Raw genomic sequence first — 20,843 nt, 5'->3', positions numbered from 1 at the left:
GTATGTATGTATGTATGTATGTATGTATGTATGTATGTGTGTGTGTGAATAGATTGGAGTCTGTCTGTCTGTCTGTCTGTCTGTCTGTCTGTCTGTCTGTCTGTCTGTCTGTCTGTCTGTCTGTCTGTCTGTCACTGACCTTAACGTCATAACAATAGGAAAGTCCACCCCAGAGCCAGAAGTTCACGTCACCTAAGTTCATGAAGTCACTGCAGTGTCTAGCTTGTTGGACTACTTTATGGAGCAGAAAAATGCTTGGCACTGCTTTTAGGGGGAATATTTTTAATTCATGGCACAAAAAAAGTACTTTTGTCATTGTTACAAAGTTCAACAAAGGAAGAGCAACAATGCTTTTAATACTGAAAACTTACATGAAAGTGAAGACATCAATTATTTATCTCTATTCCATTAAATATTCAAGTGTGGTGAGACACACATAGACACCATTCCTTAAACATAAGGATATAAAACACAGTACATTCCACACACACACACACACACACACACACACACACACACACACACACACACACACACACACACACACACACACACACACACACACACACAGCAATCCACTATATAGGCAAATAATATCCATAACAGTGTTCTGAAGTGTATCCAGTCTAGGCCATCAGGCTTCTCTGCCCACAGTGCAGACTAAGAGAGCAGTACACTGATTCACAACATGTTAACAGGAATACCTTACCCATAGAAGAACAATACACAACAGATACATGAAAGAGACAAATGAAAGGGAGACAAATGAGAGTCAAATGAAAAGAGAAATGAAAGCCAGACAAATTAAAGTCTTTCAAAAGCACCAAATCTTACATTCATATCCTCTTCATGTAACCCACTTCTACAGTTTGATTCATTGCAGAGCTGGTGCTCAAGCATACTGTCTCAAACAATCAATGTCTTTCAAGAGGACATGTAAGCAGCAGAAAGTCAGAATCCAAGTTCCTCATAGAAAACTAAATTAGGTTGCTATTTTTTAAGTCAAAGTACAAACAATTATCCCACCTTCTATTTTGTGTTTCCGTCACACCTGTTGGACAGTACTTTACTTTATCGCATAAAAACAGTTGGATGGAAACATGACTAATGATGCCAATATGTCTATGGACAACGTACCCAACGACAGTCACCAAAAGGTCCTCTCAGAAGTCTGCTGGTCGTATCATCATGGTAGTAGCATGGAGAGAGTAACTAGACCCTTTGAAGTAGTGCCACCTAATCCCATTCAGTTTACCCATGTTCTGACCATGACTGTAGTACATCCCGTTCAGGTTCGATGGTCCACAGGCATCGAACCACCAACCTGAAGGCATAGAGAGAAACATAGAGAGAAACAGAGAAAATAGATTTTAGGCTTGATGATGTTACACTATCAGAGAACTATCAAAGTCATAACTGTGTGACCTCCCTGTAACCTCTGATTATCTCTGGATAGCTTTGTTGCAACGCCAAGTAGTCAACACTAGAGCAGACTCCAGTACTCCTCTCTTTGGATAGCTTTGACCCATTCTGACCTCTGACCTTTCATTACAGGTGAGAGCGGAGTATGAGGGCAACTAACAAAACATAAATAGTCTACAAGAATCTCTGTGAGCCCAACATGTTTGGACCAGCTACTTGGGGGGGGGTGTTTGGGAAATGCTGGTCTAGACATTGATAAGAGGATAAAGACATGTATGTTTGTCATGTATTTTCAGATGTACATTCTGGATCTAAATCCTGATGAGATTGTAGCTTCACATTCCTAATAGGAATTTCACTGTCATTTTGATTTATTCTGCTGGCCAGTTCCCTGGACTTCTAAACCAGCCATGGCATGTGTCAATCATTCTGTAAAATGCTGAGGGCTGCCACCTGGCTTCACCAGCTGAGATACCATTCTCTGCTGTGATATGTCAGTAGCAGTGCTGAATACATACTAACTGGCTCTGGCCTGCTCTGTTGTTCTTTTAGACCGGAGATAAAGTGGGTGAGGGGGACCGGGAGGTCAATGGGTTGAAAATTGTTTTACCAAAATGACAAAAGCTTCACCCAGCATAGTGTGGGTGGGTGGTTGTTGTTGTCTTATAGCTTCTACTTATCCAGTCATTTCAGTTCTACAGGAGTACATACAGAGTGCATGTTTAGGGGTTAATGTGGACTTTAACCTCAGACATACCCCCAGTGAGCATGAGAGCACATTTGCAGATGCAGTTGTCGTTGTCCATATCCTTGGTACTGAAGTCTGCTCCGTTGATGACCAGGCTGCTCTGTCTGCCTGCCGTTCCACTGTGACTCTTCAGGAACAGCCTGACACAGTCGCCAGGGAAACACAGAGGGAAATAAAGCAGAAACACAATGCTAGTGCCCTTTAGCTGCTGGAGAACGCTTTTGTTCTTCTCACTGTGTGCACGGTGGAGGACAGAAATTCACCACCACGCTGTTCTTCTAATCTAAATAATATGTACCTCCCCTTGCAACCTGGTCTCAGAGCATTTCATATTATTACGTACATAAATCCAAGACACTCCATTTAATAGTATATGTTTAGTTTCGTATGGCTACATGAGACAGATTGTTACTTAAGGCAAAAATGTACCTCCCCTTGTTCTCACTGTGTGAACGTTTGAGGACATAAATTCACCACCACACTGTTCTTCTAATCTACTACAAAGAATATGTACCCTTCCAGATAAGTGTCTCTGAAATTCTCGTACACTATATTAAAACCCAATCACACCAGTTGCTTTTACAAAGAACATCCTGGTTTATGAGGACATTGTCGGTTTCCTTGTTTGTCTCAAGCCGTTTGTGTACTTCCCTGCGAACTCTTTGCACTCCCTCCTCCTGCATTGTTTGTCCCCATCTACTGTACTGCGTGTCAAGCAGCTCCAACTGTGGTTTATGAGTCAGACAACTTTCAGGTCTTGCCAGAACCAGGTGATGGATAATTCACAGAAGAGAGAGGCCCTATTCTTAGTCAGTGGTCTTGTATAATGTGTCTATGTTGAATACTGTGTCTATGTTGAATACTGTGTCTATGTTGAATACTGTGTCTATGTTGAATACTGTGTCTATGTTGAATACTGTGTCTATGTTGAATACTGTGTCTATGTTGAATACTGTGTCTATGTTGAATACTGTGTCTATGTTGAATACTGTGTCTATGTTGAATACTGTGTCTATGTTGAATACTGTGTCTATGTTGTATACTGTGTCTATGTTGAATACTGTGTCTATGTTGAATATTGAATACTGTGTCTATGTTGAATACTGTGTCTATGTTGAATACTGTGTCTATGTTGAATACTGTGTCTATGTTGAATACTGTGTCTATGTTGAATACTGTGTCTATGTTGAATACTGTGTCTATGTTGAATACTGTGTCTATGTTGAATACTGTGTCTATGTTGAATACTGTGTCTATGTTGAATACTGTGTCTATGTTGAATACTGTGTCTATGTTGAATACTGTGTCTATGTTGTATACTGTGTCTATGTTGAATACTGTGTCTATGTTGAATACTGTGTCTATGTTGAATACTGTGTCTATGTTGAATACTGTGTCTATGTTGAATACTGTGTCTATGTTGAATACTGTGTCTATGTTGAATACTGTGTCTATGTTGAATACTGTGTCTATGTTGAATACTGTGTCTATGTTGAATACTGTGTCTATGTTGAATACTGTGTCTATGTTGAATACTGTGTCTATGTTGAATACTGTGTCTATGTTGAATACTGTGTCTATGTTGTATACTGTGTCTATGTTGAATACTGTGTCTATGTTGAATACTGTGTCTATGTTGAATACTGTGTCTATGTTGAATACTGTGTCTATGTTGAATACTGTGTCTATGTTGAATACTGTGTCTATGTTGAATACTGTGTCTATGTTGAATACTGTGTCTATGTTGAATACTGTGTCTATGTTGAATACTGTGTCTATGTTGAATACTGTGTCTATGTTGAATACTGTGTCTATGTTGAATACTGTGTCTATGTTGAATACTGTGTCTATGTTGAATACTGTGTCTATGTTGAATACTGTGTCTATGTTGTATACTGTGTCTATGTTGAATACTGTGTCTATGTTGAATACTGTGTCTATGTTGAATACTGTGTCTATGTTGAATACTGTGTCTATGTTGAATACTGTGTCTATGTTGAATACTGTGTCTATGTTGAATACTGTGTCTATGTTGAATACTGTGTCTATGTTGAATACTGTGTCTATGTTGAATACTGTGTCTATGTTGAATACTGTGTCTATGTTGAATACTGTGTCTATGTTGAATACTGTGTCTATGTTGTATACTGTGTCTATGTTGAATACTGTGTCTATGTTGAATACTGTGTCTATGTTGAATACTGTGTCTATGTTAAACCATCATAGATACAGTACAACAGACTTTGAGAGGGTTGATTAGTTCAACACATCAGGCCTCACAGCAAGAAACAACATTTCTATGATCTTAACGTGTTTAACTAACATTGTTCAATTCATTCATCTGTTACACGAATATGAATGACACAGATAATGAAAGAAATTAATACATATCACAATTGAACTTGACCTGTGGTCCCTCTGTGTGGTCATATATCTGACCCATCAAAGTGTCAGGCTGATCATTAATGTGGCTTGGCTGCTATGGTGACCAGGTGTTTGGTTCGGGTACAGTGACTCTGTGTCACATTAAGTACTGTAGTTATGGAAGGCAGCCTGGCTCTCTGAAACCCAGTGTGTCTGAAGAGCTGCAAAGTTGCTTAGGAGCCATGAACAGGGCGACCATGTCTATTGGCGCCATCTTGCTATCAGATGTGTGTGTATTGTTATGTATTGTTGGATACTACTGCACAGTTGGAGCTAGGAACACCAGCATTTACTTAGGTATTACTGAACTGTTGGAGCTAGGAACACCAGCATTTAGTTAGGTATTACTGCACTGTTGGAGCTAGGAACACTAGCATTTAGTTAGGTATTACTGAACTGTTGGAGCTAGGAACACCAGCATTTACTTAGGTATTACTGAACTGTTGGAGCTAGGAACACCAGCATTTAGTTAGGTATTACTGAACTGTTGGAGCTAGGAACACCAGCATTTAGTTAGGTATTACTGCACTGTTGGAGCTAGGAACACCAGCATTTAGTTAGGTATTACTGCACTGTTGGAGCTAGGAACACCAGCATTTAGTTAGGTATTACTGCACTGTTGGAGCTAGGAACACCAGCATTTAGTTAGGTATTACTGAACTGTTGGAGCTAGGAACACCAGCATTTAGTTAGGTATTACTGAACTGTTGGAGCTAGGAACACCAGCATTTAGTTAGGTATTACTGCACTGTTGGAGCTAGGAACACCAGCATTTAGTTAGGTATTACTGCACTGTTGGAGCTAGGAACACCAGCATTTAGTTAGGTATTACTGAACTGTTGGAGCTAGGAACACCAGCATTTAGTTAGGTATTACTGCACTGTTGGAGCTAGGAACACTAGCATTTAGTTAGGTATTACTGAACTGTTGGAGCTAGGAACACCAGCATTTAGTTAGGTATTACTGAACTGTTGGAGCTAGGAACACCAGCATTTAGTTAGGTATTACTGCACTGTTGGAGCTAGGAACACCAGCATTTAGTTAGGTATTACTGAACGGTTGGAGCTAGGAAAACCAGCATTTAGTTAGGTATTACTGCACTGTTGGAGCTAGGAACACCAGCATTTAGTTAGGTATTACTGAACTGTTGGAGCTAGGAACACCAGCATTTACTTAGGTATTACTGAACTGTTGGAGCTAGGAACACCAGCATTTAGTTAGGTATTACTGAACTGTTGGAGCTAGGAACACCAGCATTTAGTTAGGTATTACTGCACTGTTGGAGCTAGGAACACCAGCATTTAGTTAGGTATTACTGCACTGTTGGAGCTAGGAACACCAGCATTTAGTTAGGTATTACTGCACTGTTGGAGCTAGGAACACCAGCATTTAGTTAGGTATTACTGAACTGTTGGAGCTAGGAACACCAGCATTTAGTTAGGTATTACTGCACTGTTGGAGCTAGGAACACCAGCATTTAGTTAGGTATTACTGCACTGTTGGAGCTAGGAACACCAGCATTTAGTTAGGTATTACTGAACTGTTGGAGCTAGGAACACCAGCATTTAGTTAGGTATTACTGCACTGTTGGAGCTAGGAACACCAGCATTTAGTTAGGTATTACTGAACTGTTGGAGCTAGGAACACCAGCATTTAGTTAGGCATTACTGCACTGTTGGAGCTAGGAACACCAGCATTTAGTTAGGTATTACTGCACTGTTGGAGCTAGGAACACCATCATTTAGTTAGGTATTACTGCACTGTTGGAGCTAGGAACACCAGCATTTAGTTAGGTATTACTGCACTGTTGGAGCTAGGAACACTAGCATTTAGTTAGGTATTACTGCACTGTTGGAGCTAGGAACACCAGCATTTAGTTAGGTATTACTGCACTGTTGGAGCTAGGAACACTAGCATTTAGTTAGGTATTACTGCACTGTTGGAGCTAGGAACACCGGCATTTAGTTAGGTATTACTGCACTGTTGGAGCTAGGGACACCAGCATTTAGTTATGTATTACTGCACTGTTGGAGCTAGGAACACCAGCATTTAGTTAGGTATTACTGCACTGTTGGAGCTAGGAACACCAGCATTTAGTTAGGTATTACTGAACTGTTGGAGCTAGGAACACAAGCCTTGTGTACACAACCAGTAACATGTTATTGGATTTGAGCTGTAGGCCCATTAAACGCCACACTCCATAGAATAGCTTTCCTTTTAAAGGCTGTGATCGTCCTCTATAAACCATGTTTAAAATAATGGTCATTATTTACATACATTCCCAATAACGGATTACACAGTATATACTGACTGCTATGTACTGTAAATTACTTTTCAATTTCCACTGATGGACTCTGTTTACTCTCCCTCTCAATACTACTCAAGAGTTACTCTAATAGCTCTTTGTACATCCTTCCATCCTTCCTTGTCTTTAACTGGTTAGTAAAAATGTGAGCTAGGTCAAAAAAAATGGTACAAGTGTGTTCGTTTGTGTGATCACACGTCCGTGTGTGGGTGAACTAAATCAGATTGAGACAAAGCTTGCTGGTTATCATTCTAGGAAATATAATAATTCCCTTTTACGATCTTACATTTTATTTAGTTAGTAATGGCATTGTGAAATGAGGCAGAGCCTCTCTTTCCCTAAGAAGCTGTGTGACAATAGTTTGTTTTGGACCATCTCCATGACAAGTATTACAGAATGGCAATGACATACGAATCTAGAGACCAAAATTGATTCCATTCCAGAACTCAAAAAGATTATCCAGTATGTTTTTGAAGAGACAATAAATGAAAAAGTAAGAATTATGATCTGCTGAAGTTCTAGAAGCCTCAATCAGAAGGTTATGGGCAATAAAGTCAACAAACTGAAAAATGCATACATTAATTGATTACAAATCATGATCAGAGTCACCAGTGCCTCACCATCGTTACTGTGATGGAAATACAACACCAAGCACATCATTGTCAGTGATAGAACCAAGTCCAATATCTCATTCCCACTTCATTAAAAATATACTGCAGGTCCCGAAGCAAGTAAAGGCAACCACAGTTGAGTAGTTGAGTGACTATTTAAGTAGGAATGTGGGCGTATTTAGTGGGGAATGTCCTATGATCCTAAAAACTGTACTGTAGGTATGATACAATATGTATGCGCTGAGATGTGACAAAACTTAATTTCCTCCACTTAGGGTACATACAGATGTAGGATCTTAATTTGAGCCAGTTTTCTAGAGCAGGAAAATAATCCTGCAGCAACAGGAAATGTGAATTATGTGGATTATAATTAATGGACATTTATGTCGGGGATGAAACATTTTTCTTTAGGGCAAATCAAGTCTGAGTTTTCAAAGTGGAAATTACAAACTTTAGAAGCATTTTTAAAACTCAAATATACCACAAGTTAGCATTTCCTTCTATGCAGGACAATTCTCAGCAACAAAAGAGTGATCAAATTAAGATCCTACATCTGTAGCTGATATCAGCACTCCTACTGTGAGACTCTTTAAGAATACGGCCCAGAACACATTGCTGGTATCCCACCTGTAATTCTGCTTCTCGCTGCCGATGTAGAAACGGTCATAGTGGGAGAAGGCCTGCTGTCCATCCCAGTCGGTCACTTCCACCCTCAGGTTGTAGGGCCTTTGGCTGGTCAGCAGGAACACAAACTCATTCCCCAGCCAGTGTTCTCCAAACAGACTCCCAAAGCCCTGCAACAACACAACAACACAGGAACACTTGTCTTCTGTTTCTGTAGTGTAAGGCAGCTTGATGTACAAGTACACCCCTTGGACAGGACACTAGTCTGTCGCAGGTCCTTGTCCCAGCAACACATGGAGCTATATAAAAATAATGATTGTTATATCGGGTTCTTCTACAGGGACAAGATCACAAACCCTATATGGTTCTAGGTAGAATTAAGACTGTTAGAGCGATGTTCTACTCAGTGACTCTTTGTTCTCTTTTTTTAAAGGAATTCTGTTCTGTGTTTTCATCTCTTTTAAAAAATAATAATAACTATGTTCTGTGTTTTACTATTTTTTGACAGTAGTGAATTGAGGGAGACAGACAGATGAGTAGATAAAGATATATTTATTTAACTAGGCAAGTCAGTTAAGAACAAATTCTTATTTACAATAACAGCCTAGGAACAGTGGGTTAACTGCCTGTTCAGGAGCAGAACGACAGATTTTTACCTTGTCAGCTAGGGGATTTGATCCACCAACCTTTCAGTTACTGGCCCCCCGCTCTAACCACTAGGCTACCTGCCGCCCCTATAGAGAGAGAGAGATATAGCTAGCGAGACATAGATAAAGAGGTATATAGATAGAGAGGTATAGAGATATATAGATGGAGAGAGAGATATAGCCTCCAGTATTTATGCTGCAATAGTTTGTGTCGGGGGGCTAGAATCAGTTTGTTATATCTGGAGTATTTCTCCTGTCTTATCCGGTGTCCTGTGTAAGAATGCTCCCTCTAACTCTCTTTCTCTCTTCTCTCGGAGGACCTGAGCCCTAGGACCATGCCTCAGGACTACCTGGCCTGATGACTCCTTGCTGTCCCCAGTCCACCTGCTGTCCCCAGTCCATCTGCTGCTGCTCCAGTTTCAACTGTTCTGCCTGCGGCTATGGAACCCTGACTTGTTCACTGGACATGCTGCCTTGTCCTGGACCTGCTGTTTTGGACTCTCTTTCTCTACTGCACCTGCTGTCTCTAACTCTGAATGATTGGCTATGAAAAGCCAACTGACATTTACTCCTGAGGTGCTGACCTGTTGCACCCTCTACAGCCACTGTGATTATTATTTGACCCTGCTGGTCATCTATGAACGTTTGAACATCTTGTCCATGTACTGTTATAATCTCCACCCGGCACAGCCAGAAGTAGACTGGCCACCCTTCAGAGCCTAGTTCCTCTCTAGGTTTCTTCCTAGGTTGCTGCGTTTTTAGGGAGTTTTTCCAAGCCCCCGTGCTTCTACATCTGCATTGCTTGCTGTTTGGGGTTTTAGGCTGTGTAGCACTTTGTGACATCGGCTGATGTAAAAAGGGCTTTATAAATACATTTGATTGATTGATAAAGAGATAGAGATTTAGATATAGAGAGATATAGACAGAGAGAGAGAGATATATATTAGATAGGTTGGATTCTGCAGCACCAGTACTAGACCAGACCTTGGAATTCATCTTTCTTTACCAGAGACATTTTACAATATATCAACATTTGAATGGTGATCTAAGCACACCATGTTTAGACTCAACTTAAACAGTTTCCTCTCTCCTGTCATTTTCTCTCAGAAGTGTTCAATCAGAGACCATTAGCGTCATTATGAAACACTCCCAGCAGAGGGGTCAACGAGCGAACACATACCCGTTGTATGCCAGCGTCTTTGCCAGGCTACACTCCACACTTCCTTAGCCCCTGACTGGAGGACAGTCCTCTCTCGCTCAGCCCAGAGGCAGAGGCCTTTTTAGCCACAGGGCTATTTCAAGGCCTAATGGGGCTGGCAGTGACAACACAGTGGATTTGTCCTAAATGGCCCATATTCATTTTAAAGTACAATACTTTTGACCAGGGCCCATAGGACACTCTATTTCCCCATAGGGCTCTGGTCAAAAGTAGTGCACTATATAGGGAATAGGGTGCCACTTGGGATGCACAAAGTCTGTTTTGTGATATGCGTTTGTACTTGCTCCTTTTTCTGTTGTAGTTTGACATATACATTCATATGTTGGAATGTTGTGCAATGTAGAGATTCCTATTTTCCCAAAAATCTACAAAGTTTCAATACCGGGAATAATTCCTATTTATCCCGAGAGTCCTGGGAAATACTGCAAAAATCAGAAGTGTCCTTTTAAAACCAAGATGGTCACTGTGCCAGGGTTCTCCCCAAATAAGAGGGGTGCTGTGCCACCTTGTCGGCTTGGCTGCGCCACTATGGAAAGATTTCAGAGCAAATGAAATGTAAGTTTAGTCATGATAGTTACTCTATCTTTGATCGCCAGCGCATTTCAGAAGTAGCCCCACAGAGCGCCCTCCGAGTATAGCGTTGTTTCTTTGTAACGGCAGTCAAACAAAAGTCAAATGACCAAAGTTGCTAAACTTGCTAGATAACCTCCTTCAACGAATGACAGAATATCTCCCATATTTGGCTAAATCAAGTTGATGATTATACCGATAGCAGAACAGCTCATGAATAACAGGGAGAGGAAGTGGAAATAGTTTAAATATCAAGGTATCTTAACGAGGACTGTTTAAAAAATACCCATATCAACTCTCATATCGTTTGTTGATCACACATTCTCTATGAGACAGCACAGAGGGAAGAGGTATTTTGACATGCATAGGCGAGAGGTGTGCTTTGATAATGCATCCTATGGATTACAGAATAAAATGAGCTGTAGCAGTGAGACAGGAGTCAGGATTTTGGGTTTCATTAGGATTGGAATTGGATAGGGAAATAGCCTAGGTTCTAGGATGAGAATATAGAATTTTCCCTCATGCCTTATTAACGGACTTCATGCGTGTGACAGAGATGCTTATGCAGTGAATTGTACATAGGCCTATCAAATGTGTGACTGTCTGAAGGTTCACAATGACAGCTTAAAGAGGCACATGCTCTCTAAAAGGCTACACTGTAAGGTTTCCTGTGGGGTTTATTAACTGTATTCGGGTCATGTGTGCAGTCCAGAGCGACCGGCAGTGTCAATTATGCGTGCGCTTTGAATTTATAGCGACTTTGTGTCAAATATGCTAGACTAAAGGCTTCAATGTGACAACCTGTTTGGATAATGTCCAATAAATGTTTTTAATAATCTTTTGCTGAGGGATTTCATTAGTGCAGACATTGGGGAATTTTATTGTAATTTCCCGGGTCTTGTCATGTATTTTGGGGGGTAAACGTGAAGAGTGTTCCCGGTAATGTCACGGGATCCCGATTACCCATGTTAATCACTGGTGCTACAGTGAGGGAAAAAAGTATTTGATCCCCTGCTGATTTGCCCACTGACAAATAAATTATCAGTCTATAATTTTAATGGTAGGTTTATTTGAACAGTGGAAGACAGAATAACAACAAAATAATCCAGAAAAACACGTCAAAAATGTTATACATTTATTTGCATTTTAATGAGGGAAATAAGTATTTGACCCCCTCTCAATCAGAAAGATTTCTGGCTCCCAGGTGTCTTTTATACAGGTAATGAGCTGAGATTAGGAGCACACTCTTAAAGGGAGTGCTCCTAATCTCAGTTTGTTACCTGTATTAAAGACATCTGTCCACAGAAGCAATCAATCAATCAGATTCCAAACTCTCCACCATGGCCAAGACCAAAGAGCTCTCCAAGGATGTCAGGAACAAGATTGTAGACCTACACAAGGCTGGAATGGGCTACAAGACCGTCGCCAAGCAGCTTGGTGAGAAGGTGACAACAGTTGGTGTGATTATTCGCAAATTGAAGAAACACAAAATAAATGCCAATCTCCCTCGGCCTGGGGCTCCATGCAAGATCTCACCTCGTGGAGTTGCAATGATCATGAGAACAGTGAGGAATCAGCCCAGAACTACACGGGAGGATCTTGTCAATGATCTCAAGGCAGCTGGGACCATAGTCACCAAGAAAACAATTGATAACACACTACGCCGTGAAGGACTGAAATCCTGCAGCGCCCGCAAGGTCCCCCTCCTCAAGAAAGCTCATAAGCCTGTCTGAAGTTTGCCAATGAACATCTGAATGATTCAGAGGACAACTGGGTGAAAGTGTTGTGGTCAGATGAGACCAAAATGGAGCTCTTTGGCATCAACTCAACTCACCGTGTTTGGAGGAGGAGGAATGCTGCCTATGACCCCAAGAACACCATCCCCACCGTCAAACATGGAGGTGGAAACATTATGCTTTGGGGGTGTTTTTCTGCTAAGGGGACAGGACAACTTCACCGCATCAAAGGGACGATGCACGGGACCATGTACCGTCAAATCTTGGGTGAGAACCTCCATCCCTCAGCCAGGGCATTGAAAATGGGTAGTGGATGGGTATTCCAGCATGACAATGACCCAAAACACACAGCCAAGGCAACAAAGGAGTGGCACAAGAAGAAGCACATTAAGGTCCTGGAGTGGCCTAGCTAGTCTACAGACCTTAAGCCCATAGAAAATCTGTGGAGAGAAAATCAGTGAAGGTTCGAGTTGCCAAACGTCAGCCTCGAAACCTTAATGACTTCGAGAAGATCTGCAAAGAGAAGTGGGACAAAATCTCTCCTGAGATTTGTGCAAACCTGGTGGCCAACTACAAGAAACGTCTGACCTCTGTGATTGCCAACAAGAGTTTTGCCACCAAGTACTAAGTCATGTTTTGCAGAGGGGTCAAATACTTATTTCCCTCATTAAAATGCAAATCAATGTATAACTGTTTATAATTTATAACTGTCTCTCACTGTTCAAATAAACCTACCATTAAAATTATAGACCAATCATTTCTTTGTCAGTGGGCAAATGTACAAAATCAGCAGGGGATCAAATACTTTTTTCCCTCACTGTATGTATTCACCAACATCAGAAGAATGCTGTGAGGATATCCCACCCTGTCCTCCTCACCATCTTGTACTCCTTCCACGTCCTCTGGAAGTCCATGGTTCCATCTTTTCTTCTCTGAATGACGGACCATCCTCCCCCTGCTGCCTCCATGTTACAGTAAACCTACAGAGAGAGAGACAGAAAGACCGTGACATGAGTAGCTTACACACTACTCTCACACATGCAGTGCATATCATGACAATAAAGACTGTTTCCTGTAAAAGGAGTGACTCCTGTAGATGAGGCTCCCTGGTCCTTAGTTTTGTGTACCATGGTCAGAGGCCACAATGACGGAATGTGTCCTAAGCCCAGGGACGTAGCTTAGTGTAACCATGGACACTGACAGCAGCACAGCTGATAATGGACAGGAACACACTGTTGCCAGTCAGCCATCTGCGGCTTGGCAGGACACTACTGAGGAGGAGGACATCTGCTGTGTAGCTGTGCTGAAGAGGCCAGCCAAGAGTATTTCCAGCTCCAGGATATCACCCAGCCAGCCAGCCAATACCTGACATATTCCTGGGATATTGCTGTTGAATCTTTTGGGAAGTGGCTTTAGAGTACCGTATAATAATTGCTGCCACTTGCACGTAAACTAAAGTAGGTTACAGTCAAAAAGTGCAGCCATTTAATTGTTCATGTCTGTTTTTGCTGTTTCCATCCAGAAGGTAAAGCCAGGCCTGCATATATCATCTAATATATGCCTCTATATTACACATTCTGCTAATAGAATTGACATCTCTTTTCCCCCTCTAATATTTATTGAAGATAATATATCAAGTTTTCCGTACCTTTTTGGTCTCCTGTGTGTTGATGTGAATAGTATATAATCCACTGTTGTTGAAGCCAGCTTGAAAGACTTCTGAGCAGTCCCGATACTTTCTCTCCTCATGAGATGAATCTCTTTGCTTAAAGGCAAGGTTGCTGTTTGCCACCACTGTTTAAATAGATAATGAAACAAGAGCAAACACATTATCAGCTAGGCTCCAATTTGAATGCATCCAAAATCCTTTGTAATCAACAGCCTAGACTGGGTCAGGTCCTATTAGAACAGGTTCTTATGTAATCAACAGCCCAGACTGGGTCAGGTCCTATTAGAACAGGTTATTATGTAATCAACAGCCCTGACTGGGTCAGGTCCTATTAGAACAGGTTCTTATGTAATCAACAGCCCAGACTGGCTCAGGTCCTATTAGAACAGGTTCTCATGTAATCAACAGCCCAGACTGGGTCAGGTCCTATTAGAACAGGTTCTTATGTAATCAACAGCCCAGACTGGGTCAGTTCCTATTAGAACAGGTTCTTACGTAATCAACAGCCCAGACTGGGTCAGTTCCTATTAGAACAGGTTCTTATGTAATCAACAGCCCAGACGGGGTCACTTCCTATTAGAACAGGTTCTTATGTTCTGGAATGCATCTTCTTATGATCTTAGAACATGTGGACATTGAAATGAAGGCCGGTCCGTTCCACGTTTCAACCTATTTTCAACATCCATGGACGTCAGCCGGTGCTCACTGGGTTAGTCCAGCCTTCTTAGTCCAGTTATAGGCTTTATCTGTGCCCAGAGAATATATTGTCTGAACCTGTTAACATTTGACACAATATATCCTCCAGTACCTCTGTTGTATTTTACCCTACCTAGAGTTTTTAAAGCCAACTCGTTCTTCCTGCAAATAATTACTATCTATGCTATGATATTCATACCCCAGAGTATTTCATTTATACTTTCTGTAGCAGGAAACATTGGCCCCAGTATCCATCCAGTACCTCCAGACCCTCTGTCCTTAGAGCAGAGTTTCAGCAGACTGTTGACGGTCTCAGTGAGCTGCTGTTGTTGGCTAAGCAGGATACTGTTGTTGCCAGTGGCCTGGTCTAGATGGGTCTGCAGCTCTGTGATCACACTGCTCTGTCTGGCTACCAGCTGCTGCAGGCTGGACCTCTCCTCCTGGAAGGTGACCAGCTCCTCATGGTGCCCAGACTCCAGCTCCTGCATCTTCTGCTCTAAGAGCCTGATCAATACAAGTGATTTGAAAATCCGTTGATCAGTCGATCAGTCAGTCAGCCAATAAATCAATACAGAACTTTTCATGGGAAGAAAATCATTCATGTTGATTTGACCTGTTCTTGTCGTGCAGCTTGCTGATCTCTGTAGATTGGTGGAGGAGCTGGGTCTCCAGTTTGTTGGTGGACAGAGAGTTCTCCAAGAGCTGAATCTCCAGCCTGGAGGTCTGATTCAACACCTGTCCATCAGGAAGCTGTTACTATCATTCATATTCATCCAGTCAAGTGTATAGAGTGTATCTATATAGGCTAAAAGTGGCACCATGTATTTTAATGTACTTCATAGGCCTATTCATCCAATCTAATGAAGATAATTGCTGAGTAGGCTACATGATTAATAGTAAGTGTTACTGATATCATAACATGCACTTGAATGTTCTTTGGAGAGGGATATTTGTATATGATTCATACTGCACCTGGATCTCTACGTCTGTCAGCTTCCGTGTGTGCTGAGCAGTCTGGGTCAGGAGGTTGGTGCCTAGATTCAAGATGGCAGCAGTGTGATTGTCGACAGCACTCTGCTGCAGCTGAGCCATCTCCACATTCAGACTGTCCTTCACATATCTCTCCATCTGACACACAAACACAGAGGAGGTATGAAGGGATGTTTAGGGCTTTACCTCTCTCGACAGACTCTGGGTGTTCTGCACACTCACATTTAATTTCAATTTTGGTGATGTCCTAGGAACGTTCTCCAACTGGCTTAACATTGAACATGTTCTCACATAGTTCAGAGAACGTTGGAATTTCAGTACTTCAGCATAACGTTTCCTACAGGTTTCCTCTTGGTTCTATTTAAAGTCATGTTCTCAAATCGTTCCAAGAACTTTAAGAAAACTTTCCATAAAAAACACAAGAAAACTTTTGTAATGTTCAGAGAATGTTCTAAAAATGTTATTTAAAAACGTTCTCAGAACATTAAGAAAACGTTCCATTCTCAGCATCAACAAAACTCTATCCTCTGTCTTGTTAAGTGTTAGATCTTAATGAGTGTTTGTTTCCTTTTAAAATGGGGTCTGTTTGAATAGACAAAAAGAACAACTGTGAATGCGTTGTTATTAGTCCACGCTAGCTCCATACTGGTGGCACAGTGGACTAATTCCATGGATAGATGATGCCATGTCACAATAAAGAAGAAATGTGTTTGGATGATTGATGCAAACACATTTATAGGGTTAATGTCCGATAGATCAGTTATCTGACAACGTCATGAAAATGTGCTTTGTTATGATTCTGAACCATCAGATAGCAAGCAACAATGACAAAGAATCTGCCATGCGGGCAATTGTAGATGTATCTTGTTCTTGAAACCATGTTGTGTTTTGACTGATTTCATGTCAATGCTTATATGGCTAAAATTCGATAGCTAGCTAACCAACAACTGTAACAATGTATTTGTGCTCGCTGTGAAAATGTATTTATGTTTTCAATAAACATTTGAAGACAAATGATAGTTTACATGTTGTCAACAATCTAAGCCAACCCTGTCTGTTTTACCCCATATTTGTGCACACATTGGTTTTGTTGCTAGACAACCAACTGGTCTATCTGTGCTTGTAGTTCAAAAAGTAAACCTCAAATAAGCCAGTAGTGTTATTAAAAGTCTTACTGAAACACAACTTCCAAGGAAGCATCCATAAATAACCTAATTATATCCAGGGAAGAATATGTATTCATTCCCTTCAGCAATTGTGCATTGAAGGATTTCCTGCATCGATATGGTCCTGTCTAAGGATTTCTTTGGCCCCTGGTCAGCTACTTAGGGAGGGATCTTTCAGGGTTGTTGAGTTCAGTCATTTCCTTCTAGTCAACCAGGAGAGATCAGTCATGGGACTGCATCTGTATGTTTTCTGCCACAGATGCATCATGTGGACAGGGCTCAGCTGCCAATGACATTATCCATCTGAAGTTCACTGTCCTGATGATGATTACAATGAGGAGAGGTCTTTCCCAGCAATGTGCTTTAAAAATGTATCGTTTTTTTTTGTGATAGCTCAGGGTCATTCAGTGATTCATTGAAGTTTATGGTTTTCCTGTTACCCCGGCTTTCAAGCCATGGCCTTTTCAGTTCATGTGAATCAGTTTAGCCTTGGACAGCTTTTTAAACTATGCATTTTCAAAAATGTACAGTTTGGAAATTACAGTTAAGTAGTCACAATAATGGAATATAAAATATTTACATTGCAAAGTTAGAATTTCATGTCTCACTTTATCCCTGATTTAACGTAACACATGAGTATGATTTTCAACTTAAGAATGTCTACTTTGTGGCTAGATTCCCTCTGCACAGACAGAGGAAAGGCCTGGTCTCTATGACACTTACTGAAAGATTCCCTCTGCACAGACAGAGGAAAGGCCTGGTCTCTATGACACTTACTGAAAGATTCCCTCTGCACAGACAGAGGAAAAGCCTGGTCTCTATGACACTTACTGAAAGATTCCCTCTGCACAGACAGAGGAAAGGCCTGGTCTCTATGACACTTACTGAAAGATTCCCTCTGCACAGACAGAGGAAAGGCCTGGTCTCTATGACACTTACTGAAAGATTCCCTCTGCACAGACAGAGGAAAGGCCTGGTCTCTATGACACTTACTGAAAGATTCCCTCTGCACAGACAGAGGAAAGGCCTGGTCTCTATGACACTTACTGAAAGATTCCCTCTGCACAGACAGAGGAAAGGCCTGGTCTCTATGACACTTACTGAAAGATTCCCTCTGCATAGACAGAGGAAAGGCCTGGTCTCTATGACACTTATTGAAAAATTCCCTCTGCACAGACAGAGGAAAGGCCTGGTCTCTATGACACTTACTGAAAAATTCCCTCTGCATAGACAGAGGAAAGGCCTGGTCTCTATGACACTTACTGAAAGATTCCCTCTGCACAGACAGAGGAAAGGCCTGGTCTCTATGACACTTACTGAAAGATTCCCTCTGCATAGACAGAGGAAAGGCCTGGTCTCTATGACACTTATTGAAAAATTCCCTCTGCACAGACAGAGGAAAGGCCTGGTCTCTATGACACTTACTGAAAGATTCCCTCTGCACAGACAGAAAAAGGCCTGGTCTCTATGACACTTACTGAAAGATTCCCTCTGCATAGACAGAGGAAAGGCCTGGTCTCTATGACACTTACTGAAAGATTCCCTCTGCACAGACAGAGGAAAGGCCTGGTCTCTATGACACTTATTGAAAGATTCCCTCTGCACAGACAGAGGAAAGGCCTGGTCTCTATGACACTTACTGAAAGATTCCCTCTTCACAGACAGAGGAAAGGCCTGGTCTCTATGACACTTACTGAAAGATTCCCTCTGCATAGACAGAGGAAAGGCCTGGTCTCTATGACACTTATTGAAAGATTCCCTCTTCACAGACAGAGGAAAGGCCTGGTCTCTATGACACTTACTGAAAGATTCCCTCTTCACAGACAGAGGAAAGGCCTGGTCTCTATGACACTTACTGAAAGATTCCCTCTGCATAGACAGAGGAAAGGCCTGGTCTCTATGACACTTACTGAAAGATTCCCTCTGCATAGACAGAGGAAAGGCCTGGTCTCTATGACACTTACTGAAAGATTCCCTCTGCACAGACAGAGGAAAGGCCTGGTCTCTATGACACTTACTGAAAGATTCCCTCTGCATAGACAGAGGAAAGGCCTGGTCTCTATGACACTTACTGAAAGATTCCCTCTGCACAGACAGAGGAAAGGCCTGGTCTCTATGACACTTACTGAAAGATTCCCTCTGCATAGACAGAGGAAAGGCCTGGTCTCTATGACACTTACTGAAAGATTCCCTCTGCACAGACAGAGGAAAGGCCTGGTCTCTATGACACTTACTGAAAGATTCCCTCTTCACAGACAGAGGAAAGGCCTGGTCTCTATGACACTTATTGAAAGATTCCCTCTGCACAGACAGAGGAAAGGCCTGGTCTCTATGACACTTACTGAAAGATTCCCTCTGCATAGACAGAGGAAAGGCCTGGTCTCTATGACACTTACTGAAAGATTCCCTCTGCATAGACAGAGGAAAGGCCTGGTCTCTATGACACTTACTGAAAGATTCCCTCTGCACAGACAGAGGAAAGGCCTGGTCTCTATGACACTTACTGAAAGATTCCCTCTGCATAGACAGAGGAAAGGCCTGGTCTCTATGACACTTACTGAAAGATTCCCTCTGCATAGGCAGAGGAAAGGCCTGGTCTCTATGACACTTACTGAAAGATTCCCTCTGCACAGACAGAGGAAAGGCCTGGTCTCTATGACACTTACTGAAAGATTCCCTCTGCATAGACAGAGGAAAGGCCTGGTCTCTATGACACTTATTGAAAGATTCCCTCTGCATAGACAGAGGAAAGGCCTGGTCTCTATGACACTTACTGAAAGATTCCCTCTGCATAGACAGAGGAAAGGCCTGGTCTCTATGACACTTACTGAAAGATTCCCTCTGCACAGACAGAGGAAAGGCCTGGTCTCTATGACACTTACTGAAAAATTCCCTCTGCACAGACAGAGGAAAGGCCTGGTCTCTATGACACTTACTGAAAGATTCCCTCTGCACAGACAGAGGAAAGGCCTGGTCTCTATGACACTTACTGAAAGATTCCCTCTGCACAGACAGAGGAAAGGCCTGGTCTCTATGACACTTACTGAAAGATTCCCTCTGCACAGACAGAGGAAAGGCCTGGTCTCTATGACACTTATTGAAAGATTCCCTCTGCACAGACAGAGGAAAGGCCTGGTCTCTATGACACTTACTGAAAGATTCCCTCTGCACAGACAGAGGAAAGGCCTGGTCTCTATGACACTTACTGAAAGATTCCCTCTGCATAGACAGAGGAAAGGCCTGGTCTCTATGACACTTACTGAAAGATTCCCTCTGCACAGACAGAGGAAAGGCCTGGTCTCTATGACACTTACTGAAAGATTCCCTCTGCATAGACAGAGGAAAGGCCTGGTCTCTATGACACTTACTGAAAGATTCCCTCTGCATAGACAGAGGAAAGGCCTGGTCTCTATGACACTTACTGAAAGATTCCCTCTGCACAGACAGAGGAAAGGCCTGGTCTCTATGACACTTACTGAAAGATTCCCTCTGCACAGACAGAGGAAAGGCCTGGTCTCTATGACACTTACTGAAAGATTCCCTCTGCACAGACAGAGGAAAGGCCTGGTCTCTATGACACTTACTGAAAGATTCCCTCTGCACAGACAGAGGAAAGGCCTGGTCTCTATGACACTTATTGAAAGATTCCCTCTGCACAGACAGAGGAAAGGCCTGGTCTCTATGACACTTATTGAAAGATTCCCTCTGCACAGACAGAGGAAAGGCCTGGTCTCTATGACACTTACTGAAAGATTCCCTCTGCACAGACAGAGGAAAGGCCTGGTCTCTATGACACTTACTGAAAGATTCCCTCTGCACAGACAGAGGAAAGGCCTGGTCTCTATGACACTTACTGAAAGATTCCCTCTGCACAGACAGAGGAAAGGCCTGGTCTCTATGACACTTACTGAAAGATTCCCTCTGCACAGACAGAGGAAAGGCCTGGTCTCTATGACACTTACTGAAAGATTCCCTCTGCACAGACAGAGGAAAGGCCTGGTCTCTATGACACTTAT

The 20,843-nt window shown here is 42.1% G+C and overlaps 1 protein-coding gene across 1 annotated transcript in view; it reads right to left on the bottom strand.

Moving 5' to 3' along the window:
- Positions 1–251: 251 nt before the first annotated feature.
- LOC110507402 (angiopoietin-1) overlaps positions 252–20,843 on the bottom strand; it is a 28,352-nt gene continuing 7,760 nt past the window's right edge. The window contains exons 2-9 of the mRNA XM_036937507.1: positions 15,644–15,799; positions 15,285–15,406; positions 14,934–15,175; positions 13,955–14,100; positions 13,185–13,286; positions 8,138–8,304; positions 2,180–2,310; positions 252–1,324 (exon numbers count right to left, since the gene is read on the bottom strand). Of these exons, the coding sequence (XP_036793402.1) occupies positions 1,164–1,324; positions 2,180–2,310; positions 8,138–8,304; positions 13,185–13,286; positions 13,955–14,100; positions 14,934–15,175; positions 15,285–15,406; positions 15,644–15,799 (1,227 nt within the window). The 3' untranslated portion in view covers positions 252–1,163. The remainder of the gene's footprint in view (positions 1,325–2,179; positions 2,311–8,137; positions 8,305–13,184; positions 13,287–13,954; positions 14,101–14,933; positions 15,176–15,284; positions 15,407–15,643; positions 15,800–20,843) is intronic.

This window comes from Oncorhynchus mykiss, chromosome 2, assembly GCF_013265735.2.
Source record: "Oncorhynchus mykiss isolate Arlee chromosome 2, USDA_OmykA_1.1, whole genome shotgun sequence".
Classification (NCBI taxonomy): Eukaryota; Metazoa; Chordata; class Actinopteri; order Salmoniformes; family Salmonidae; genus Oncorhynchus; species Oncorhynchus mykiss.
Note: the sequence above shows the minus strand (reverse complement) of the source record. Positions and strands in the feature narration are given on the sequence as shown.